The sequence below is a fragment of the Camellia sinensis genome, chromosome 1 (assembly GCF_055761805.1).
Source record: "Camellia sinensis isolate YWXY chromosome 1, ASM5576180v1, whole genome shotgun sequence".
Classification (NCBI taxonomy): domain Eukaryota; kingdom Viridiplantae; phylum Streptophyta; class Magnoliopsida; order Ericales; family Theaceae; genus Camellia; species Camellia sinensis.
Window position 1 is genome coordinate 169,877,771 of NC_138961.1, and position 25,383 is coordinate 169,903,153.

General features: G+C 42.7%; 3 protein-coding genes across 4 annotated transcripts; 2 read left to right on the forward strand and 1 right to left on the reverse strand.

Annotated features, from left to right (window-relative positions):
• Positions 1-835: 835 nt before the first annotated feature.
• LOC114302359 (pentatricopeptide repeat-containing protein At2g13600) lies at positions 836-4,633 on the forward strand. Its single transcript, XM_028247377.2, has 2 exons — positions 836-1,836; positions 3,102-4,633. Exons 1-2 carry the CDS (start codon positions 990-992, stop codon positions 4,061-4,063), a joined length of 1,809 nt encoding a protein of 602 aa, XP_028103178.2. The 5' UTR covers positions 836-989; the 3' UTR covers positions 4,064-4,633.
• A 9,153-nt stretch (positions 4,634-13,786) lies between these two features.
• On the reverse strand, positions 13,787-15,385 carry LOC145820681 (uncharacterized). Its single transcript, XM_082917182.1, has 2 exons — positions 14,888-15,385; positions 13,787-13,819 (listed from the first exon to the last, which is right to left on the reverse strand). Exons 1-2 carry the CDS (start codon positions 15,383-15,385, stop codon positions 13,787-13,789), a joined length of 531 nt encoding a protein of 176 aa, XP_082773308.1.
• Positions 15,386-21,321: 5,936 nt separating this feature from the next.
• Positions 21,322-25,181, forward strand: LOC114302357 (Myosin heavy chain-related protein). Of its 2 annotated transcripts, none has more exons than XM_028247374.2 (3): positions 21,322-21,845; positions 22,049-22,211; positions 23,001-25,181. In XM_028247374.2, the coding sequence occupies exons 1-3, from the start codon at positions 21,826-21,828 to the stop codon at positions 24,894-24,896; spliced, it is 2,079 nt and encodes a 692-aa protein (XP_028103175.2). In that variant the 5' UTR covers positions 21,322-21,825; the 3' UTR covers positions 24,897-25,181. The 2 variants fall into 2 exon arrangements, with proteins under 2 accessions (XP_028103175.2, XP_082745007.1); XM_082888881.1 differs by having other exon boundaries at positions 21,506-21,845; positions 22,049-22,215.
• Positions 25,182-25,383: the final 202 nt, after the last annotated feature.

A 25,383-nucleotide genomic window follows, 5' to 3' on the forward strand; every position in this document is an offset into this window, starting at 1 on the left:
GGAACAAATGTGCAGTCAAGCTAGCAAGCTTAGGGGTGGTCCTTGAAGACCCCCCTGATGTTGTCAAAGCTCTAGTCAGCTAATATGATTGGAGTTAACTATGAGAGGAATTATGGAGTTTTTTTATTTAAGGTATCTGATATTAAAATTTTATAAAATAAAAGAAATACAATATTTTCATAATAATTGGAGTCTCTTATCATTTTCATAGAGAAAGAGAAATTTTTACTTTTCACAGAGAAATTTATTTTTTCACAGAGAAATTTTAGTTTTTCAAAAAAAAAATTTCACAAAGAAATTTAAACTCTTCACATCTAATAATATTATTGAGGGACTTTAACTAATAAGAAAAAAACAATGAATCTCTCATATTACCTAAAGTTTGAAAGAGATATTTCAATAATTTTTTCAAAATTAACCTTCTAGTTTGTGTATATTTTATATTTACACTCTTGTTTATATCTAACTTCCTATGAATTCAAAATATATTTACACATGCCTACCTATAGTGGATAGGCCCACTAAGACATCAAACAAATTTTGAGTTTCGAATAGTTTTTAAAAATAAATTTTGAGATTTTATTTTGTATATTATCTTTTTTAGTAATTTTTTAATATTTTAATTAATTTTATTTATATTTTTTAGGTGCACCTAATCCAATAAATGAACTTAAAAAATAAAATATTTATAAAGAAAACTAAAAGAAATTCAATAAATAAAAAAAAATTCAAAAATATATTGAAAATATATATATTTAGTGAATTATTAAAGATTTTTTTACAAATTTTATACTTTTTAGATGTATTTAGATTAAGTGAATTTAAAATAAAAAAAAGAATCATTAAAAACCAAAAAATATTGAAAACTCAAATTGTTTTTGAAAATAGCAAAACCAAACAGAGTATTATTGTTCAGTTGGTCTCACAAGTTTGAAGCACTTGGTACAACTTCCATCAGGACATTAATTAAAAGTCATCCAAGGATACCTATGCTTGTCCTCTGCCTTTCAAAACAACTCTTCTTTCGCCAATGTAATTCTTTCATGCTCAAAATTCAAATTCTCACCCCCCAACCCACCCTTTCCCTCCACTTCCTTGACCGTTACTTTACCCGCCATTTTCTTCTCCAAGCCGTTAGATTGCATTCAGCCCAATGCGTTTATGATTGCAATGTCAAAATTGGTGCTCTGTCACGCGCTGGCAAGGTTGAATCTGCCCGCCAATTGTTTGATGAAATGCCCACAAGAGATGTCGTCTCGTGGAATGCCATGTTAACTGGGTACTGGCAGAATGGGTACCTCGACGAATCGAAGAAGTTGTTTGATTTGATGCCTGTGAGGAATATAGTTACTTGGAATTCAATGATTGCAGGGTGTCTTGAGAATGAGAGGATAGGTGACGGTTTCGAGTATTTTTGCACCATGCCTGAAAGAAATACTGCCTCGTGGAATGTGATGGTCTCGGGTTTTGTCAGGTGTGGTAGGATAGAGGAAGCTGGTAGGCTCTTTGACGAAATGCCGTGGAGGAATGTGATTTCTTACACTGCAATGATTGATGGGTATGCTCAAAACGGGGAGATTGAGCGGGCGAGGGCTTTGTTTGACTGCATGCCGCGTAAAAATGCTGTTTCCTGGACTGTGATGATTAGTGGCTATGTGGAGAATGGGAGGTTTGATGAGGCTAGGGAATTGTTTGATCAAATGCCAAATAAGAATGTTGTTGCAACGACTGCTATGATCACAGGTTACTGTAAGGAGGGAAAGATGGAAAATGCAAGGATTTTGTTCCAAGAAATTCAGTCCAGGGATCTCGTCTCTTATAATGCAATGATAACAGGTATATTGAGTGCCATAACAGGTCACCTCTTATGATTGGAAGTGCTTCTTAATGACTTACACAAATCTTAACCCAGTGGTTTACCTCAACCTTCTGTGCTAACTTGTAGCATCTTAACTCAACCCATATGATTATGAGCTTTCAAATTGGAATGAGTTTACGAGTATGAGCACTGTTTTGGCAGATTTTCCAAAAAAGCAGCACATATGCATAATCAGTATGTAATAGCAACAGCACCTTTTATTGATGAATGTTATTCGAAATAAAATGATCCTTAGGATTTGACAAAGGTCATCAAGACAACTAGGCAATTAAAATAGGTAATGATGATACCTGGCTTAAGTCTAGGGGCTTCCCCAATCTTACGTGAAATAGGAACAATAACCTTGAGCTTGCTTAGAACCACATAATGTCAGTTGTCAAGTTTAGTGCTTTATGGACGATCTCCCTGAAGGTAGGCTGACCAAAACCTGAACATGTTTAGTCTGAGCACCTTTCTGTTGACCATTATGTCTTGAATTTGTGTGTTATCTTGGTGTTATAGTAGAGTTGTTAATTTTTCATACCTTCTACGTGATTTTATCAAAATTGATCATCAATTGTGGTATCTAAGTTTCAACCTATCTCCTTGCTATATTATAATACTGTACCGGTTGAGTTAGGCCAATTCCTAAGCATTTGATACATATTTTCCCAGTATATATTATATATAGTCCTTTATGGGCTTTTGGCACTGTTATTAAGGTTTCCACTTGCAAGGGAGGCAAATGAATTACAACATTGTACATCAAATACGATTTATGTAAGTATTATGGTGTTTTCATATCAAACTGATGTTAGGGCACCATGTTCAAGTTAAGCTGTGGATGTCTAGCAATAATAAATAAAAAAGCATTCTTTAAGTGACTACCTTTAGAAATCCTAACCGGCCAGGCACCTGGTCCCTAGGCGACTGCTTTTAAGGCTAGGCAACCACCTATTTTGGTATTACCCAAGGGCCTTTTTTCCTACCCGTGGAATGATATCCAACTGTTTAGGGGCTTCGATTTGATAAGACTGGGTTTGCCACATTATTTACAACATCTCCAAATCTTGAAACCTATATGGCCATAATTTTCCAAGCTAAGACTTCCAACTGGTTGAAGGTACTTAAATGGTTGTAGCTGCATCAACCTTAGAGCAAAGCAGACCTGCGATCACGGTGATTTTTCCAAGCATGCATACAGCTTTTCAATTTGTATAAAACACACTTTTTGTATTTACAGGTTGTGCACAAAATGGGAGAGGTGAGGAGGCACTGAAGTTACTCATACAAATGCTTAGGAGGGGTATGCAACCAGACCACTCCACTCTTGTTTCAGTTCTTACTGCTTGTTCAAGTCTTGCATCACTAAAAGAAGGAAGACAAACACATGTAATCATTCTTAAAAATGGGTTTGACTCACATGTCTCAGTATGTAACGCTTTGGTTACCATGTACAGCAAGTGTGGTGGCATCTTTGACTCTGAGTTGGCTTTTGCACATCTTGGGAATCCAAACCTTGTTTCGTGGAACACCATTATTGCTGCTTTTGCACAGCATGGCCTCCATGAGAAAGCTCTTGCTTTTTTCAACAATATGAGATTGGGTGGATTTGATCCGGACGGAATAACATTTCTTAGTTTATTATCTGCATGTGGTCATTCAGGGATGGTGAATGAGAGTTTGCACCGGTTTGATTCAATGATAGAATATTACAAAATTAGCCCTAGGCCTGAGCACTATGCTTGTTTGGTCGATTTACTGGGCCGAGCTGGTAAGTTGGAGAAGGCTTACAAGATGATCCACGAAATGCCATTTGAAGCAGATTCAGGGGTTTGGGGTGCCCTTCTTGCGGGTTGTCGTGCTCATTCCAATGTAGAATTAGGGCAATTAGCTGCTGAAAAAATTGTGGAATTGGATTGTCGGAATTCTGGGGCGTACATAGTTTTGTCTAATATATATGCTGCTGCTGGGATGTGGAAAGAAGTTAGGAGAGTGAGGGGTTTGATGAAAGAGAAAGGAGTTAAAAAGCAACCGGCATATAGTTGGATGGAGTTTGGGAATAAAGTACATTTTTTCTTGGGAGGAGATGTTTCTCATCCAAATATTGAGGAGATTCATTCAGAGCTCAAACGAATTCGTTTACAAATGAAGGCGTTGGATGATACGGCTGAAATTGTTTCTAAATGGAGCTGTTATGGCTAAAATTTTATCTGCAGCAATGTACATGATCTAGTTGAGGAAGATAAAATCACTCAGGGAAAGTTTAAAATTCTTATACAGGCAATGCAGAGATAAGAACTTCAGATGAAGAAGGTGGTTGAAAAAGAGAACGCCTTAGCTTACCTGACCAGACGAAGCTGGATGAGCGATTACAGGTTTAATTTTTATGGTTTTGTTGTGGAGCAGAATGATGATTGTTTTTTTCTTCAGAAAATGGTTGCAAGTAAAGCGACATGTTAGATGGCATACTTTATGTTGTTGATGTAAAAGGAGATGTTCAAATGGTTCATTATGCCATGCATTGATAAATTGAGGAGATGAAAGAACTATACAGGAGGAGATCCAAACTGTGTTATGAATGGCTTTCGCAGTATGTAATTTCGGTGATGAACATTTAGAAATATGAGACAAATGTAGTCAATTTTTTTTTTTTTTGAAATTTATGAAAAGTTCAGGTGGGTTAGACTTTGTGCGAAGATGGACAATTCCAATCCGATTCATTCTTGAACAACTTTTTATTATTTAATTTAATCTATTCTATGACTTGAACAACGGATACAAATTAATTAGTATGTTACACTAAGATGTTGAATGAGAAGCCTTGTTCCATAACATGTATGTTTAAAAGTTTTTATTTGTATTTATAAAAATAAAAAATAAAAAACAAAAACAAATTGAAAACAAAAACTTGTTTGGTGTCTTTTTTTTTTATTTAAATTAAAACAGTTTACAACATTTATTAAATTCTAGTAAAGAAAAAAAATTATTTTTACTTAAAAAAAAAATACAAATTTAATTTCTTCCTTCCTTCCTCCTTTACCCGCTCCGGCTACCACCAACTGTATATCACTACCATAGCCACCACCTTTGGCCACTGCTGGCCAGTGCCCCACATTCAGCCATTGTTGGCAAGTCCCTAGACCTCTAGCCACCCTTTGCAGCCGTTAGGCGACTATCTGTGATAAATCACCCCACCTTTGAGCCACCACTTCTCATCTCCAAAAACCCTCCTAGCAGCCACTTTGTATCACGTCCTCTCACTTGTCTATTAATTTGTATTTTATTTTTACTTTTGTTTTGTAAACAAAAATAGTAGTAACAATGTTATCAAATGATACCTTTTCTTTTCTTTTTCTTTTCTTTTTTCTGATAATATGAATAGATCTATTTACTTAGACGTCTAGTATTTCTCAAAAAAGTGATTGAGATTGTTGATATTACAAAATTTCATATTGATCCAACCCCAATTTAGAATTTGATCGATTTAGAAATTTTGAAGCAATCTGGAAAAGAGTTTGAGTGGGTGAATAAAATCTTCCTCTCTTATTAGTCAAAGCAGTGAATGCATTAAATGGCCCCCCTCACTATTTTAATCAACAAAAAGGAAAGTTTTATTCGCTCACCTCTTATTTGGGTAAATAAAATTATTTTCCTTAAAAAGGTTGTGAAGATAAGAGCATGTGTTAGAGAGTATGAGTGACATCCAATTGAAATTTGATTGACCTTGTATTTGATTGTGTTATTGTAAATTATGTTCCATAACTATGCAAGTATTGAGTCTTTAGTATGAGGCAGTCAAATAAGTATGCAAGTATTGAGTATTTATTTATTTTTATCAATGTAGACAGTACTTTGTTGTTGTGTGTCAGCAAAAAAGAACGAAAACGGCCATGTTATGTTCCTTCCCTCCCTTCATAATGAAAACAGCAGTGGTGGAGGGATTATTAGGGATAATTAGGGAGATGGATTGAGGGTTTTTGTAGAAACATTGAGCAAATTTGAGCATTGCAGCAAAATTATGGGCATTGGGAGATGGGTTAAACATGCTCTGGCTTGAGTTTGAATAATTTAGAAGTTGAAACTTATTCTTATTTTGTGAAGCAGCTGATTACGGAAAAAAAAAATGTTAGGGAGTTCAAATGTTTTATTAACATTTTAATCTAATATCTCACATCTGTGTGGGACTCACATCATGTGGGTCTCATGTGAGTTCCACACTCCTATGAAACATTTAATAAAAATGTTAATAGAACATTTAGGATCCCTAACATTACCCTTATGAATTTTGTAATCTTATTGGTGATTCCAGGACCTCGCGAACAAATTGAAAGAGACAATAATTGACCATTTGTCTATGAGGAGATGAATCAGTATGTCGATATACTAGCAAATCAAGATAAGAAATGACATCTATTATGTCAATGACACTAATGAATGGAATTGGAGACAACCAGATAATTAATGAATTGCACATTTTTCACTATATTCATGTATTGCAAATCAACTGAATAATGATACTAGACGGGCTTACTACCACAGATTTTCTTACGCCTATATTTAAAAGGTTTATTACACTTTCAACTCTTAAATTATAATCAAATTGTTTATTTAGTTTTTAAATTATCAATTAAATTTATTTAGTCCATTAAGTATATAAATCAAAATATATTTAATTCCTGAATTATCGATTGTGTCTACTAAGTCCTTAAGTTATATAAATCAAAATCTATTTAGTCCTTAAAAGGATTACAAAAATAAAATATATGCTCATACGTATTATAAATTAGTAAAAGACCATCTCCAATTAAAATTTTATTATAGAAAAATCTTTTAAAATTTTATTTTGTTTTTAAAAGGTATTTTATTTCGTTATGTATTTAAATTAATATTATAATATGATTTTTTTAGTCTTGCTAATAAATTATATAAATATTAGATATACTGAAGAAGTAGAATTAAATAATTTAAATAATAACACTTATTTACAAGTAGAACAAAATAATACATTAATTAAGTAATAAAAAACACTTAATGAAAAATTTAAAAACAATCAATTAGAATTATAAATAAAGTTTGAAATATAATACTAGATAAAAGCAAGCACGTATCTATTGTAGAAGATAAATAATAAAATACTATAGATAATTATTCTTATCCATATAAAGGAGATTCAATATATGGATTGAGTAGGGCTGAGCAAGAAATTCGTATAATCCGTAATCCGATCTGTTCCAGTCCAATCCGATAAGTTTGGATTGATTTTTTGAATCCGTGGTTCGGTTGAGAATTTAAAAATCTGTACGCCACAGATCGGTTCCGGATTGAACCCCACGATTCTGGATTGGAACCGATCTGGACTGTATACAAATAGTCTATATTTATACTATAAACCCTCCCACATAATATCATTTCTTATTCCATATAAAAGCTAAACCCATATTCCATGCTGCTGCTATGTTTTTGTTTATTTGTTGCTTCTGTTAATGGGGTTTTGTTGCTTTTCTTTGTCTAGAATTAGTTTTCTTATTACTTTTGTTTGATACTATGTTTAGTTTTAATAAAGAGGAGAACTCTGCTTTGTGTAATGTGTATCCAGTTTTATTACTTTTATTTGTTGTTTTTATTTTTTGCTTTTGTTTGATGTTATGTTTATGTTTTTATGAAATTAAAATGTTCTATATTTTTTCAAAAATGTCTAAGACCCCTTTTTTTTCCCACCCCCTTTGACCCCCTCTCTCTCACATTGGTTGGATTTTCTTTTTTTATTTTTTTTTTGTTTCCCTTGTCCTCCAATCACCACCTGCCACATGTGTGTGGGGGTGGTGATTGAAGGGGGTCTCCATCACTCCTCATATTTTTTTGTTATTTAATCATGTAAATACGTGGTCCTAAAATGATCCAATCCGTGTTTAAACGGGTTGGTTCAGATTGGTTTCACGATTTAAACAGAATGAATTTGTTCCAATTTTTCAGGAACCGTAAATAACGGATTGGTCCTAGTTTTATCCAAATCCGAACCAATCTGAACGATACTCACCCCTAGAATTGACACCCACTTTTTAAAGACAGAATAAAAATTTACGATTTTTTTTAAATAAAATTTTAACTAGATAGAATCTTTTACTAATTTATAATATTTATAGGCTTATCTTTTGTTTTTATAATTCTTTTAGAGACTAAATAAGTTTGAATTAAATACTTTAGGGACTTAATGGATTCAATCGATAGTTTAGGGACTAAACAAATTTTGATTTATATATTTTAGGATCTAGTAGACACAATCAATAATTCAGACACTAAATAAATAATTTGACGATAGTTTAAGAATATAAAATGTAATAAAACCTTATTTAAATTCAATCTATTTGCTTATTTAGCATAAAAAAAAAAGGGGGGGGGGGGGTTACATGGCATCCAAAATTCACAAGTTTCCACATCCATCCGTATAAAAATATTAAATATTCTTAAAACATGAATCTTAAATTTAGTAATATGACAAAAAAAAAAAAAAGTTTTTAGAGTATCTCCAATCCTTCGTTTGATAAAAAAAATTGACTTGATACGATACAATGATAAATTTAAAATTTTCATCAAATTTTGTTACAAGTCTGATTGTTCAGAAGGATATTCAGGCAAACATTTGACCATGAGTAAAATTTGACATTCAAATAAAGAAAACACGGTTGTCTGGGAGAACATTCGGCTCAAATGCCACCTACAAAATTTGATAAAAGGTCACAAACTCCCTTCATTTGATGAAAAATTTAACTCTCTCTTCATTTGATATTGATTTGATGAAATAGTTGGAGCACCATTTTAACTAATTTTTTTATCAAATTTAAATTTGATGAAATATTTAATGAAGGATTGGAGATGGCCTTATGTGATTGTTTTTTGGGAAAATTGCATTTTCATATTAGTGCAACTCTCCTATGTGTATGGTGCAAATTCATTCATGTGCTTGGTGCAACTCTTCCTGTGTGTCAGAGTTACATAAAATAAATAAATAAATAAAAATTTATTTGTAGTGTAATTTTTTTCCCAATGTTCCATGTATTTGCAATTTTCTCTTAATTTTTAAACTAATCAATAATGAACATTAGTAGAACACATCATTGTATATAAATTTAAAAGTCGTCTAATTTAGTATAATACTCCTAATAACCAATTAAGCGAGAAAGTTTATGTGTGGATCCCATCATTTAGTTTAAAGTTTGTTGATATTTTTAACATTATTTGATGATGTATCGATTCCCGGGTGGATGGGTCGGACCGGCCCAGGTTCTCCAGACTCCGACTTTCAAAAAGGGGGCTCCGCCAGATGACCTGCAAGCAAGTTCAGGGGGGGAACGGGGTAGTCCCCCAGTGAACCCTCCGGTGCAAGAATTAGAAGAGCAGAGTATGAAAAGACTGTATATCGAGAGATCAAGAGAGAGAGACCAACTTAACCTTCTTTTCTTCCTCTTATCCTTGCTTATATCCTTTTGTCATCATTTTTCCTGTCTCTTGTGACGTGCTTTTTCCGCCGAAAGCCTGTGCCATAGCTCATCTTGTTTAGGGTGATGGAGGCTCTGTTCCGGCGGGGAGTGCTGTTGTAATAAATGCTGTGCTGGGTTGCATTAATGGTGATGTGTTGTGATAATAACTCTGCAGATCTTTGTCTGCTGATGTGACCCGTGTCCCACCTGCCGTGTGCCTAAATGCCGTTGGCCCTTCATGTCTAGGTGGCCTCCAGCTGTTCTGGGCCTTGTCACCCAAGCAACCGGGTTGTGCCATTGGCCCCAAGCACTGGGTTCGGGGTGGTTTACCGTGGGCCGTGTGCCTTGTGGGCCTATCCATGTCAGTAGTCCCCCATTTCCGAGTGCAGCTTTAGACCAACGAAGGGAATAGTGAGAAGGGAGAGAAGTGTGAAACGGGTGGAGAGGCCGACTGGAAGGTGTGCCGACTGCGAGGAGAGCCGAGCGGGAGGTGTCGACCGTGAGGCGGGCCGACCACGAGGGTGGCCGAGCGGGAGGGGTCGACCGTGAGGCGGGGCGACCACGGGGGTGACCGAGCGGGAGAGGTCGGCCGTGAGACGTGCCGATCATGAGGGTAGCCGAGCGGGAGGGGTCGGCCGTGAGGTGGGCCGACCACGAGGGTGGCCGAGCGGCAGGGGTCGACCGTGAGGTGTGCCGACCAGGGGGGCGTGGGGTTCTAAAATGTGCTGATGTGAAAATGGAAAAGACAGGGTAAGGGTAGGGGACAGTGCATCGTGGCCATACACGTGGCAGTGTCGTGGGGGAAGATGAAGCGTTGGGGCAGGAAATGAAGCGATAGGTCACGGGGGGTTTTGAAAAGGCGGTTTTGGCGGTTGATTTGAAAGGTTTTGAAACGGGTGAAAATTAATGTGGATCCGTGGAATACGGGCAAAACCGTAGGTTTTAGGTATAATGCGTTTTACCTACCGTGGGACAAGAACTCAAAATATCCAACTCTTTCACGGCGTGCGACATATCTGTGTAGCATTCTCTCGACTTTCTTGTGGTTGCGTCAGAAGTGTTTTGTGAGCAAGCCCTAGAAATGGCACAAGAAGGAGTAGTTAACGTGAGGGTAGACCCGTTGGGGGACGATGATGGGGAGGAGTTAGCAGCGCAGTACAGGGCAGAGGCATCGGACTTGATATTGGCCCCAAAGCCATTAAAGCAGGTGGAGTCGGGGCAGTGGCACACTAAGGCGGACAGATCCACGCTCACGGTGGCGGATTTGGAGGCGATTAGGGAGCGATACCAGATTCCGGCGGAGGTAGATTTACGGTTGCCGACGCCAGAGGAAAGGCCGTCTATGGTGAAGCCAGGGGAGTTTTCCCTGTACGAGGAGGCGCTGAAAGGGGGGCTGAGGCTGCCATTGCCTCAAGTGGTGGTTGATGTGCTAAATCGCCTGGAGGTAGCGCCGGGGCAGTTGATGCCCAATGCGTGGAAGATTCTGATGGCTTGTGCGAGTGCGTGGCCTAAGGCGAATGGAGGAGAGGCCATGACGATCGACGAGTTCTTCTCATGTTACAAAGCGTCGGGGCAGCAAGAAACGTGGGTCACCCTACAGGCGGTGATGGGCAGGGGGTTGGTGGCGGGGCTGCCTACGTCGATCAAGGGGTGGCGGCCACGGTGGTTTTTCGTGTCAGTTAATGGGGGGATGGGGGTGCGCACCATGTGGAAGGTGCCAAATCGGTCGATGGAGTCTAGGCTGGGGGTGGTGGCGGAAGAGAGGGTGAAGAAAGTGAGGGAGTGGAGAGAGAGAGAGAAAGCCAGATGGGACGATCTTGTCCAGCCGTCAGCACTGTTTGAGGCGGGGCTGGGACCGCAGCCGAAAGGTGGAGACCTCGACCGGGGGGAGTTGGAAGAGAGGAGAAGAGCACAGGAGATGGAGGATCGAGCCATTATGGCCAAGGCCGCGAAGTTGATAGAGGCGCAGAGGGGCCGACCGGCTGAACCGCTCTCGCGGGAGAGGATCCGACCGCGCCCTAGGCCTTTGGGGGAAAAAGACTTGGGTAGCTTTGAGCCGCTTCCGCCGCCTGTAGACCCTGTAAAGGAAAAGGCCAGAGGGGTTGTGACGGTCATGAAGAAAAAGAAGGAGAAGAAGAAGAGGGGGGCCCCAGAGGAGGCTGCAGAGGAGTCTGGGGCCAAGAGGGCGAAGGTGGCCCCAACGGATGCAGAGGAGTCTGCGGCAAAGGACGCCCCAGAGGAAGTGGAGATCATCCCAACGGTGGAGGTTGTGGAGGTGGGTCCACCAGTACAAGCGGAGGCTGGGGTGGGGGAGGCGGCGCCAAGCGGGAGGGAACAGGTTCAGAGGAGGCCCGACCCCCAGGAAGGGGGGGTTCGTGTGGCCACGGCTATTTATCATGTGCGCGCGGTAGCTGGGAGGATGGAGGGAGAAGAAGGCCCAGCCAGGGCGGGAGCCGACCGCCTGGTGAGGATTGTGGACGAAGGAGCTCTGCGCGCGGCATCTGGGTATAGTGAGGCCGACCTGCTGAGGGGGTTATGCTCCGCCCAAATGGAGGTGACTACCTTAGCGGGGGCTCTTCTCAGGAAAGCTGGGGCCGCCAAGTTGAAGGCTGAGGAGGTCAGGGTCCAGCTGGCCAAGTTGAGGGAGGATAGTGCCGACTGGGAGACTGCCTATGCCGACCTGCCAGCAGTCAAGTTGGAACTGGAGGACACACGCCGTAAGGTTGTGTCGCTGGAGTTCCAACTGGCTGGTGAGCACAAAAAATTGGAAGAGTCCGAGAAGGCCTGCGCGGTGGCGGTCGAGAGGCATGAGGAGGCTATGACCAGCAATGAAGAGCTGGTCAGGCAGAAGGATGAAGCGGACTCCAGAATTGGAGACCTGCTGAAGGAGCTGGGGGAGGAGCGCACCAGAGCAGAGGAGGACAAGGAGAGGCTTCTGAGGGAATGGGAGATGGAGAAGGTGAAGATGGCGGCGGAGCTAGAGGGTCTGAGGAAGGGGATGGAAGAGGAGAGGGCGACGGCAGCTGCTGGAAGGGTGGCTCTGCAAAGGGAGCTGGACGAGGAGAGGGCGAAGGCGGCGTCTGAAAAGGCGGCCTACCCTGATCTATGCGTCGCAGCAGTGGAGCAGTATAAAGGGTCCTCCGAATTTCAAATGGAGGTGGATGCTGCTGTCGCCAGGAGTCTGGCTGGTCAAGAGCCTGGGGGGTTGGGCCCGTCAAGGAAGACTGCTGGAGGTAGGACAGAATCAGAGGTGATTGAAAGCTTCCAGCAGTCCGACTTCTATAAGCATGAAATGGCCGAGTACTGGGACAGTGGTTGGAAAATGTTCAAGCGTAGAGCTGAGGAGCTGTTTCCAGACTTGGACCTGAGTAGTGTGACAATAGGCGAAGATGATGTGGCCCAGACCCCCCTGGACGAAGGCGTTGAAGAAGAGGATCTAGCATCCAGCGAGGAAGAGTAGCCAAGGAGAAGAAGAGCTGGGCGTGTTCTGTGGGGTTTGGTTAAGTGTATACATTGTAATTTTTGTGCATTGTTTTTTTTTTTTTATTTTTTTTTTTATTTTTTTACATTGTAATTCTATGAGTGAATGAATAAATACGTGAAGAGTTTGGTTAAGATGAATTTGTGTACGAATGTTATTTTGTGTCTGTTGGCAGCTGACTGTTTGTGCAGCAAAAGTGAATAAAAACCTTGTGCAGTAAAAATGAGTAAGAAATTTTGTGCAGTAAAAGTCCACAAATGAGGGTAAAGGGTAAGTTACAAGTAGTAGCTAGACAGTTAAGTGTAAATTTGAAAGTGAATGTGAAAAATGTAAGTGTTATGAGGAGGTTTCAAAACGGACGAGTGAGAGTGTAAACATGAAGGTAAGAGTAAGTAAGTGTTGTGGGGAAGTTTAAAAATGTGACCAAGTGTGAAAAAATGTAGCCTTGTTTGGTTTTGGAGTGCTCGGTCGAGTGTTCAGTCTAGCTGGGGCTTTGAAGTGCTCGGTCTGGCCGAGGCTTTGAGTGCTCGGTCTGGCCGAGGCTTTGAGTGCTCGGTCTGGCCGAGGCTTTGAAGTGGTCGGACTGGCCGAGGCTTTGAAGTGCTCGGACTGGCCGAGGCTTTGAGTGCTCGGTCTGGCCGAGGCTTTGAGTGCTCGGTCTGGCCGAGGCTTTGAGTGCTCGGTCTGGCCGAGGCTTTGAGTGCTCGGTCTGGCCGAGGCTTCGAGTGCTCGGTCTGGCCGAGGCTTTGAGTGCTCGGTCTGGCCGAGGCTTTGAAGTGGTCGGACTGGCCGAGGCTTTGAAGTGCTCGGACTGGCCGAGGCTTTGAGTGCTCGGTCTGGCCGAGGCTTTGAGTGCTCGGTCTGGGCGAGGTTTTGACTGCTCGGTCTGGCCGAGGCTTTGAAGTGCTGAGGCTGGCCGAGGTTGTGAAGTTTTGAGTTGCTGTCGGTGGCAATGTTATGGGATCGTCATACAAACATTTGAATTATGACAGTGTAGATCTGCAATCGGAATTTGCTTTATATATAAAGAAAAGGGGAATACAACAATATTGGTAATACAAAAATATGAACTTATTGATAGTAACGCTTCAGATGTTCTGCATTCCAGGGATGGGGCAGGTCTCGGCCTTCCATGTCTTGGAGTCGGTAAGTGCCTGGTCGTGGTCGGGCTTTGACGATGTAGGGGCCCTCCCATTTGGCTGCCAGTTTGCCCTCGGCTGGATTCTTTGTGGCGAGAGTCACTTCTCGTAAGACAAGATCCCCGACGGAGAATTCTCGAGGTCGGACTCGGCGGTTGTAGTGTGTTCTCATTTTCTGCTGGTAAGAAGCCGATCTGACAGCAGCGGTTTCTCTGAGCTCTTCGATTAGATCGAGGTGTGTTCGATGGAGCTCTTCGGCTGAGGCCAGATCCGGGTGTAAAACCCTAGGAGTGGGGAGGCCGACCTCTACCGGGATAACCGCCTCAGCGCCATATGTTAAGCGAAAAGGGGTTTCGCCGGTGGGGGTGCGAGCAGTGGTTCGGTAAGCCCAGAGTACATTGGGCAGTTCCTCGGCCCAAAGGCCTTTAGCAGCTTCGAGCTTGGTTTTGATGATTTTGAGAAGGGAACGGTTGGTGACTTCAACTTGGCCGTTTGCCTGGGGGTGACCGGGGGAGGAGAAGCACGGTTGGATCTGGAGATCTGCACAAAATTTTCTGTACTTCGCGTTATCGAATTGTTTGCCATTGTCAGAGATGATGGCTTGAGGGATGCCAAATCGGCAAATGATCGATTGCCAGATAAACCTGGTTGTGTTCCGCTCGGTGATTGTGGCAAGGGGTTCAGCTTCGACCCACTTGGTGAAGTAATCGATGGCAACGATTGCGAATTTGGTCTAACCTCGACCGGTGGGAAGGGGACCGACCAGGACAATCCCCCATTTGGCAAACGGGTAAGGACTGCAGAGTGTGATTAACTCTGTAGGAGGAGCATGAGGGATGTTGGCGAAGCGTTGGCATTTGTCGCATTTGAGCACGAAATCAGTCGTATCCTGACTGAGTGTTGGCCAAAAATACCCAGTACGGAGTACCTTCTGGGCAAGGGACCTGCCTCCTGAGTGATTGCCACAAATCCCCTCATGGATTTCCTGCATTACGTAAGTTGCTTGCGCTGGATTGAGGCAGCGTAGGTATGGCCGGGAGAAACCGCGTTTGTACAATATGTCGTCGATGATGACGTAATTGGACGCTCGGGATCGGACTTTGGAAGCCTGCTGCTGGTCCTCTGGGAGTGCTCCTGTGGTCAGGAATAGGAGGATGTCGGATGCCCATGGGATAGGTTCATTTTGAATGTGTTGTATAGCTTGTAGACTCGGTGAAACGGCCGGGTGGTGTAGGTATTCTATGCGGACGTCATGGCTGAGAGTAGGATGGTCAGCTGAAGCCAACTGAGCCATTTCGTCTGCTTTGGAGTTGTCTGCCCGAGGAATATGTCTGATGTGGAAGGTATTGAAGAGGCGAGCAAGAGGGAGTGCCAGGTCTCTGTAGGCTCGCATCGTATCGTCCTTGGCGTCAAAGTCCCCCGTCATTTGACCGACGACGAGTTGGGAGTCGCTGAAGACTCGGAGGTGGCTGACCCCTATGTCCTTGGCGAGGCGGAGTCCTGCTATTAATGCCTCATATTCGGCTTCATTGTTGCTTGCTTCAAACAGGAAACGGAGGGCACATTTGAAGTGACCGCCTTCAGGAGAGGTGAGGATGATGCCGGCACCGCTTCCTTCTCTTCGGGACAACCCATCAACATTGAGGGTCCAGGAATGAGGATCTTCTGGCTCTGTTAGAGTTGGTAAGGGCGGGGGTGTGGTGGTCGGGGTCGGTTTAGTGAATTCCATGATGAAATCAGCTATAGCTTGCCCTTTGATTGCTGTCCGAGGGCGGTAAGAGATGTCAAACTGGCTGAGTTCTACTGACCACTGCATCAATCTGCCTGAGAGTTCCGGTTGCTGCATGACCTTCTTCAGGGGCTGGTCGGTGAGGACCACTATGGAGTGGGCTTGGAAGTATGGGCGGAGTCGTCTAGAGGCAATGACCAAGGCCAGGGATAGTTTTTCCAGCAAGGGGTAGTTCTGCTCCGCGCCCCTGAGAGCTCGGCTAATGTAATAGACCGGTCGTTGGACTGAGCCATCTTCTCGGAGGAGAGCCGCACTGACTGCGGTTTCTGATACTACTAGGTAGAGGAAGAGAGGCTCACCCGTGATTGCTTGAGAGAGAAGGGGGGGTTAGCCATGCATTGCTTTAACTGTTGGAAAGCCTCTTCGGACTCAGTTGTCCATTCAAAGGTCTGCCGAAGGACTTTGAAGAAGGGCAAGCACTTATCTGTCGCGCGGGATATGAAGCGGTTAAGGGCTGCCACTCGGCCGGTGAGCCTCTGAACTTCTTTGACCGTCCGAGGTGACTGCATCTCGACCAAGGCTTTGATCTTCTCAGGGTTAGCTTCGATGCCGCGTTGGCTGACCATAAAACCCAAAAATTTGCCAGATCCTACGCCGAACGCGCACTTCTCTGGGTTGAGCTTCATCTGGTACTTACGCAGGGTGGTGAAGGTTTCTCGTAAATCAGTGAGGTGGTCGGAGGAGTATTTGCTTTTGACTAGCATGTCGTCGACGTAGACTTCCATATTCCGGCCTATTTGGTGATGGAAGATGGTGTTAACCAGCCGCTGATAAGTGGCCCCAGCATTCTTCAATCCGAACGGCATTACCCGGTAATGGTAAGTACCGCGGTCGGTAATAAATGATGTGTCCTCCTGGTCGGATGTGTGCATTAGGATTTGGTTGTACCCAGAGAAGGCATCCATGAAGCTGAGCATTTGATGACCGACGGTGGCGTCGACCAACAGATCTATGCGAGGGAGGGGGTAACTGTCTTTAGGACATGCTCGGTTCAAGTCCGAGTAGTCGACACAAAGCCGCCATTTGCCATTGTGTTTTCGGACGAGGACCACATTGGACAACCACCTAGGATAGTCCACATTTCTGATGAATTGGGCCTCGAGGAGTTTGTTAACTTCGGCGGCTATAAGGGTGTTGCGCTCCGGATGGAAGATGCGCTGCTTCTGGCGGTGGGGTCGAAAATGGGGTTCGATGCTAAGGCGATGGGTTATGAAGGAGGGGTCGATGCCTGGCATGTCAGAATGAGTCCAGGCGAATACATCTCTGTGCTCGGTTAAGAGGGTAGTAAGGTCGGCCTTGGCTTGAGCGGGTAATTGGCTGCCGATCTTGGCGGTTCTGATTGGATTGGTGGGATCAATGTTGACTTCAACAAGTTCCTCTACAGGTTCACCTCTGACCAGCTCGTCCTCGTCTCGGACGTCAAGCCCTTCGATGATCATGGCCTCTTTTAGCTTGACTTCTTTGAGTGAGGCGACATAACACTCCCTGGCTGTGGTTTGTTCGCCTTTGACGGTTCCGACGCCGAGGTCGGTGGAAAATTTCATGGCCAGATGGTATGTGGAAGTGATGGCTTGGAAGGTATTTAGGGCTGTGCGGCCAAGGATGATGTTGTAAGCGGAGGGGCAGTCGACCACGAGGAAGGTGAGCAGCTTAGTGGTCTGCCGCGGGTGCTCACCGATGGTGATAGGCAGATCGATGGAGCCGATGGAGGTCACTCGGTCTCCGGTGAAGCCGACCAGAGGGGTTTGGAGAGGGGACAGGCTCTCTTCCCCAACCTTGAGTTGGCGGAAGCAATTGAGGAAGATGATGTCCGAAGAGCTGCCGTTGTCTATGAGGACTCGTCTGACTTTGTAGTTGGAGAGGATGGCGGAAATGACAAGGGGGTCATCGTGTGGGTAACGGACTCCGGCACAGTCGGTATCAGTGAAGGTGATGGGTTCGATCCATTGTTTTGACTGTTTGGGAGGTCGGTCCACCGTCATTACTGATTTGTCTGAGCCTTGTCTGATTTTTCTGAGTTCTGCCTTCTGGGCGGAGCGGGATGGCCCCCCGCAAGCAAGGCCTCCTGAAATGACTCTAATTTCGCCGACTGGTGGGGGGGGATTGCCCGGAGGTCGAGGCTGTGGTGGGGGGCGATCGTGGCCTTCGTTTGGTGGGGCTGGATTGCGGGGCGGTGTGCGTCGGCGATTGTTCCTGGGATGGTCAGTTCTTTGTCGCTGTGGGGGACGGGGGTCTGTGAATCGGCTGAGACGGCCCTGGCGGATGAAGGTCTCGATCTGGTCTTTGAGGTTAATGCACTCGTCGGTGGTATGGCCATGGTCTTGGTGGAAACGGCAGTATTTGGACTGATCTTTCCGGGTGGAAGGGTTTCGGGATGGTAGGGGCCATTTGAGGGGGTAGTCCCGCTGGATCTGGTTTAGGACGTGATCCATAGGGGAGTTGAGAGGGGTGTACCGCTCGAACCGACCGGGCGGTCGGGTCGGAATCGATCGGTCAGTTCGGGGGGGGTGGTCATTATACTGGGCGGTTCTGGGCTCGGAGTCTTTCCTCTTCTCTCTGGGAGTCGGATTTTTAGGGGTCGGCCCTTGTCGAGCGGCCAGGGAATCTTCAGCATTCATGTATTTCTGAGCTTTGGATAGTAGGGTTGCCATGGTGGTTGGGGGGTTTTTGGAGAGGGAGAAGAGGAAGTCAGACGACCGCAGGCCGGCCATAAAGGCGGTGAGGATGACCTTGTCGTCATTTTCTGCTACTTGAAGGGCTTCGGTATTGAAACGGGTGACAAAGCTGCGGAGCGACTCCCCCTCAGTCTGACGAATGTTAAGGAGCTGGGTGGCCGGGCGCCTCTGACGCTGGGCTCCAATAAAATGGCTCAGGAAGGAGTCACTGAGGTGTTGAAAGGCGGAGACGGACTCCGCCGGTAGCTGGCTAAACCACAGCCGAGCTGATCCCTTTAGTGTCACTGGAAAAGCTCGGCACATGATCTCATCAGGAAAGGCATGGAGGACCATGAGGGTGCGGTAGGTTTCCAGATGGTCGACTGGGTCCGTCGTGCCATCGAAGGAGTCAATGGTAGGCATCTTGAATTTGGCAGGCAATGGTTTGTCGCGGATGGAGGCAACAAAAGGTGAGTTGGCGGTGGCCGAGGGCTTGTGCTGGATGTTCTGCATGACCCCTTGTAGTTGGAGTTTCATAGCTCGGATTTCAGCGTCCCAGAGGGGGGTGGTGTCGCCATGGTCGGCCAATGGAGGCTGGACGCTGCTAGCTTCCCCCTCAGGGGTCAGTACTGCAACCGGCGGGCGTGGAGGTGGTATGTTTTCATGTTGGGGAGGAAGGTGCTGCGAACCTTCTGGGTTAGGTGGAGGGGGCTGTGGAGCGAGATGGTCTGGGGCTGTTTCTTGGTTGGGTGGAACGTTTGGAGGTGGAGCGGGGGGGTTTCTTTGGAGTAACGCATTGATCAGGGCCTGGTTTTGCTCGGCCATGCGGTTAATGCTGTTGGTGAGCTCGATGATGTATTGTGGTGGATTGATCGGGTGGGAGGGGTCTGTTTGGTGGCCGGAGGCATTGTGGTGAGAAGCCATGGACCTAGTCGTGACCATACACCTAGATGGGCAAAAAGGAGAGGTGATAGTGAGAAGGGAGGGCTCCGGCGGTAGTGAACACAACTACCGCGCGAATAAACCAGTATCTTCCCACAGACGGCGCCAACTAATGATGTATCGATTCCCGGGTGGATGGGTCGGACCGGCCCAGGTTCTCCAGACTCCGACTTTCAAAAAGGGGGCTCCACCAGATGACCTGCAAGCAAGTTCAGGGGGGGAACGGGGTAGTCCCCCAGTGAACCCTCCGGTGCAAGAATTAGAAGAGCAGAGTATGAAAAGACTGTATATCGAGAGATCAAGAGAGAGAGACCAACTTAACCTTCTTTTCTTCCTCTTATCCTTGCTTATATCCTTTTGTCATCATTTTTCCTGTCTCTTGTGACGTGCTTTTTCCGCCGAAAGCCTGTGCCATAGCTCATCTTGTTTAGGGTGATGGAGGCTCTGTTCCGGCGGGGAGTGCTGTTGTAATAAATGCTGTGCTGGGTTGCATTAATGGTGATGTGTTGTGATAATAACTCTGCAGATCTTTGTCTGCTGATGTGGCCCGTGTCCCACCTGCCGTGTGCCTAAATGTCGTTGGCCCTTCATGTCTAGGTGGCCTCCAGCTGTTCTGGGCCTTGTCACCCAAGCAACCGGGTTGTGCCATTGGCCCCAAGCACTGGGTTCGGGGTGGTTTACCGTGGGCCGTGTGCCTTGTGGGCCTATCCATGTCATTATTGATTAAAGTTCTGTATATCATGACTTGGATTCTTCCCAATTAATTAGATTGTTGTCCAAAAAAATGTGAGAGAAATTGTGAATTTCATAATGGAGCCCAAAACCCCTCTCACATTATTTTGGAATAAACCAAATAATCAACTTTCGTAGAGAAACCATATGGCAAACACTGTCAAAAAAAATTTGAAGTACATACTTTTGAAGGTGTCTATAGATCAAACATATGCAAGACTACACGCGTAATTGGCCACCAAGAAAGTTTCTACCATTGGAATTTTCTATACCTGTCTTATTTCTTTCCTTCCTTGGCACCTAAAATAAAAAAGAAAGTTTCTACTATTGAATTTTCAACTAAACTAAGCATCCAGAATGACAAGGGAAATAAAAAAAAATTTCCCCGGGTAAATATGGAAGTAAAAATGTTATGAATCATGAAATTTTACTTTGAATTTTATTTTGAAAATGAGTGCATGGTGTAGATAGGAGTAGATTCTCTTCAGTCTACTAACTCAACGGTCCTGTTCGGATTCATGGGTCCAAAAAATAATGTGTTTAGAAATAAATTGTGTAAATAAAAAAAATTTTGATATGACATTTAACTTTTTTAACCTAATGACAAATAACTTAATAATTTTTAATAACAAAAATTAAATTTTTTAATATTATTAGTCCATCTCAATCTCAAACAGAATATAGGTAACTTTGATTCATCATCAATAAATGAAAGATAATCACCTTACGCTGTGTTTGGTTGGGGGATTTAGGAAGGGAAATGGAAAGAGAAATGAAAATGAAAGGAAAAAGAAAAAGAATTAATAGAATTCTAAATCCCAACTATGTTTGGTTGTGTTGGTTATAAAATAGAATTGATGTCCTAAAAGTATCCTATTTCTTTATTTATTTCTCACCCCCTTTCTTTTTCCATATATTTTTTATTATAACCAAACATAAATAGGATTACATTTCTCATTCCTTTTCCAAATCCCACCTCAAAAACTCCAACCAAACACAACATTAATAAAATTTTGATAAATGTTAACAAGTCTTCGATATATTATTTGTTTTATACTTTAACGATAGAATATTCAAAAAAATTTATTATATTCAAAATCCAATAAAAAGAAAGTCTGAAATCATATGTGAATTTTTTTTTTTTTATTATTTTATTTTATGCAAACAAACACAAATTTGACAATAATGACAACCTTATGCATTTAAAACGTAGATCTAGGTTTCTTCCTTGGAAGAAAGAGAATCCAAATGAGAGCCATTGACTATTTAAAAAAAAAAAAAAAGTAGACAATTTCCAAGGTTTTTAACTACTAATTATTTTAATAAAGTATAATTAAGGTTCTTGACATCATGTTGGCCGGCCAAAGAGAAAAGTCAAGACAACGGATGGACACTTTCGTTATAAACACAATATTTGGAGCCCAATCTTGTCAAACTGCCAAACACGCCCTTCGAAATTCCAAATTGTATCCGCCAAAGCCAAACTACTCTCCTCCAACCCTCTCTCTCTCTCTCTCTCTAAATCTCTCTTTCTTTCTTTCTCTCTCTAGGTTCGTTTTTAGAGGAAACCCCGCCAACTCCGGACTGTCTGTGTTGTTCAAAGCCGGTAGCAGTTGTCTAACAAACTCTCTCTCTCTCTCTCTCGATTGTGTCTGAAACTTTTTGTATAGTTTTGTGGTGATTTTGTCCTTCTGATTTTCCAAAGATAGGGAGGTAATTACATAGCCACAGATTATTCCATACCCAACAATGTTACGCTCTAAATCCAGGTACCACTTTTCGCTCTCTGCTCAATTTTTTTTTTTTTTTTTTTTTTTTTTTTTTTGCGTTCGTTTCTTGCCTGTATTGTAGTGCTATTACTAGTTTGATTCGTGCTTTTACGTGGGTTTTTTTTTAGGGGTATTCATGTAACCATAGAACAACTTTATTTTTATAATAATGAGATTTTGGTATTGAATGACGCGGTTTTCAGATCGGGGCATATTGATTTCGGGAAAAAGAACCACACGTCGGTTCTGTCTAGAACCTTCTCTGCGACGAAATTTTGTAGAGGTGACCCTCTGATCTCTCAGATTGATTCAAACGCCCTTAAACCTGTGGAACAAAAGCCCTCCAAACTCGCTAATTTGTCCGAGGTAGGTTTATATACATATCTTTCTTTTGTGTGTGGATAATTAGACGGACATGTTATGTTTGAAGTTTTGGCATGTTACACCAATATCTTATTTTTTATTTTTTTATTTTTTTTTAGTAATGTTAAATGGATCGAAATTACGAATGGCGTGTGAATACAAAGATAAACAAAAATATATATTTTTTAATATTAGATAGATGACAATTTTATTTTTTTATCAATATTATTAATGAATTATTGATGAAAAAGGATTTAAGGGGTATGTGAATTAAAACTTTACCCAATGTAATTATACTAAAACTATAAAACTTACTGTTTTTTCTTCAAATATTAGGAAAGTTGGTGTAATTTACCTTTTTTTTCTATTTTTTTATTTTTATTGTATGTGTTATATTGTTGGGTTAAGAAAGGATGGTTTAACTCAACAGTAACGTCTGTTGTTAGTATCTCTGCTCTGCTTGTTAGTATTTCTGGTGGCAGAGGTGGCTCAACCGGTAGGTCACTTAAGGAAAAAATCTCAATAGATTCTTATTGTCCAATGTCCCAAATTTTTGTAGGAACAATATAATAAGGCTTCATTTTAGCGTTTAACCTGTGGCCACATTGTCTGGTGTTGCGGGTTCAAGGAAGTGGCCTCTCCAGAAAATGGAATAAGGCTGTCTTGCCCTCCCAGACCCTAGACCTTGCTTTAGCGGGAGTCTCAAGCACGTTGGATAGCCCATATATTGTCATGTTAAATTGATTCAATGGGGTTGAGATTTATCATGGGTTTTTATGTAACTTGATGCAGAAACAAAGTGCTAGAATTTCGACGATGCAGCAACACGCAGGTAAGCTCGAGGAGGAGCTGAAGATTACAACACAGCACTTGGGTGCGGTGCAGGAAGAAAGAGATCGTGCGCTTGATGAGCTCCGAGAGATGAAAATGGTGGCGCAGGAGGCTAACATGAAGTTAAGTGAGGCATTGTCTTCTCGAAAGGAGGCAGAGGCACATGCAGAGCTTAATACCATCAAAGAATCGTTAGCTGATTCAACGAGAGAAATGAAAATGAAAGATAAGAGCATCGAGTCGTTGAAATTTCAACTTGAAAAGGCGAAAGAATTTGAGGTCAGATCGGCAGAGAGAGATGTGTCATTTGATAGGTTGAAAGAGGAGCTGAGTAACATGAAAGCCTCTGAGGCCCAGACAATGAGGTGGTTGTCTGAAAGTAAGAGAAGAATTCAAGAACTTGAGGATGAAATAGAGAGAGGAAAGTTGTCGGAAACAAAAATGTATGATACAGTGGCATCCCAAACGAAACAACTTGAGCAAACCAAGATTGAACTTGAAGAATCCAAGTTTGAAATGACTTCTCTTCGTGTGAAGATAGAGAAGTTGGAGGTTTTGCCTTGCAATCACGAGAATGTAGATTCCATGAAAGAAACTATTGAAAGTCTCCCGTCTGAGCTTCAATTAGCAAAAGAGAATTTGAATCGTGCGCAAGAGGGTGAGAAAGTTGCCTCATTAAAATCCAACAATCTACTTGAGGAGATGAATTCACTTAAAAGTGAATTGAAGTTGGCAATTGAGGCAGAGGAGAAGAGCAAGAAGGCCATGGATGATCTAGCTCTAGTGCTAAAAGAAGTTGCAACAGAAGCCAATCAAGTGAAGGAAAAACTCAGCTCAACCAAAGCAGAGCTAGAGCACATAAAACAAGGGGCAGAACAATCAAAGGGGACGGAAAGGATCACTGAGGATAGGTATCAAAAGCTATTGGATGAAGCATATAAAGAAACTGAGAGGTACAAAAACACAGTCGACAGACTCAGATTGGAAGCCGAGGAGTCACTTTTGGCATGGAATGATAAAGAGATTGGCTTTGTCAGTTGTATAAAAAGCGCCGAAGAAGAGAAGACTCTTGCACAACAAGAGAATATCAAATTGATTGAGTCCCTAAAGGCAGCGAATGACACAAGTAAGATGGCAAGGGAAGAAAATTTCAAATTGAGGGATATACTTAAGCAGGCCCTAAATGAGGCTAGTGTTGCAAAAGAAGCTGCAAGCATTGCTAGGGATGAAAATTCCCAACTCAAGGATTCCCTTGCTGAAAAGGATGAAACTTTTGATTTTCTTACCCGAGAAAATGAACGCCTTAGGGTCAATGAAGCTAAAGCACAAAAGAGAATCAAGGAGTTGAAGCAGTTGCTTTCTTTAGCGTCAACAAAAGAGTCGAAGACTGAGGACAAGGAGCAAAGGGAGATATTCAAGTCTAGAAATTCAATACCCGGGTTGCCTGAAGATGGGAAAAAACTAAACAAAGCCTTTAGTTTCGATCTCAGTGAGCTGAAAATTCCAATTGAATATGTAAATGAGAATGTTGCTGATGAGGATCCCAAAAAGTCTGAGGCACTCAAGGGGTCAATATTTGATACCACAGAATCGCCAAAATCAGAGCCCCATACACCTGTTCACAGAAGAGTGCCTTCTTCATTCATGGACGATGCAGAAACAATAAATTCAGAAGATTTGGAACATTTAGAAGGATCCCACTTTGGCGATGAAAATGATCATAGAAATGCACAGAGAAAAAGTAGAGCATTGTTGAGGAGATTTGGAGATCTTTTAAAGAGAAGTGTCCACAAAAAGGAACCATCTGTTGATCATCAAACTGTCCAAAAAAAGGAACCATCTATTGATCATCAATAAGTCCTCGTTACCTATTACTTACACTTTACTATCCATATAGTTTTTGGTTTTTGGAATCAGTTGAATTTAAAGTACCTTTTACTACAATATAGTTGCTTGTGAACCTCGAGCAATAGCATGATGAACCAAAAAGTCTCTAGGAAGAACCTATTGTTAAGAATAGTGGATTGGTATTCAGATTTATAGCATTTAACCAATTGGCAACCGTATGTTTCGGATATTATTGTGATCTCATTGTTCCATGTAATTTTAGTGATATGGAATTTACATAAAACACCTCTCAAAGGATCGCATGTTTGGAAGTTCTCGTTAATCTACCCTTTTCTTCAAGGAAATTATTTACCACGCTGTTCCAATGGCTGCTTTACAAGCTTTTGCAGGAATTCATTATCTGAAAATGTAAAGTCTGAAGACATATACCCATCTTCCACTGCTTCTCTCTCCTTCGTAAGTATGGTCTGTAGGCTTTGTTAGTGGCTTTTCTAGA

Excerpts from the sequence above, each read along its gene's own strand:
- LOC114302359 (XM_028247377.2), top strand. The coding sequence starts at position 990 with ATGCTTGTCCTCTGCCTTTCAAAACAACTCTTCTTTCGCCAATGTAAT. Across the intron at positions 1,837-3,101 it reads TTATAATGCAATGATAACAG|GTTGTGCACAAAATGGGAGA; the intron begins GTATATTGAGTG and ends TTGTATTTACAG.
- LOC145820681 (XM_082917182.1), bottom strand. The coding sequence starts at position 15,385 with ATGACGGGGGACTTTGACGCCAAGGACGATACGATGCGAGCCTACAGA. Across the intron at positions 13,820-14,887 it reads GCAGGTCCCTTGCCCAGAAG|ATCTACACTGTCATAATTCA; the intron begins GTACTCCGTACT and ends TTCCGATTGCAG.
- LOC114302357 (XM_028247374.2), top strand. The coding sequence starts at position 21,826 with ATGTTACGCTCTAAATCCAG. Across the intron at positions 21,846-22,048 it reads ATGTTACGCTCTAAATCCAG|ATCGGGGCATATTGATTTCG; the intron begins GTACCACTTTTC and ends CGCGGTTTTCAG. Across the intron at positions 22,212-23,000 it reads AACTCGCTAATTTGTCCGAG|AAACAAAGTGCTAGAATTTC; the intron begins GTAGGTTTATAT and ends AACTTGATGCAG.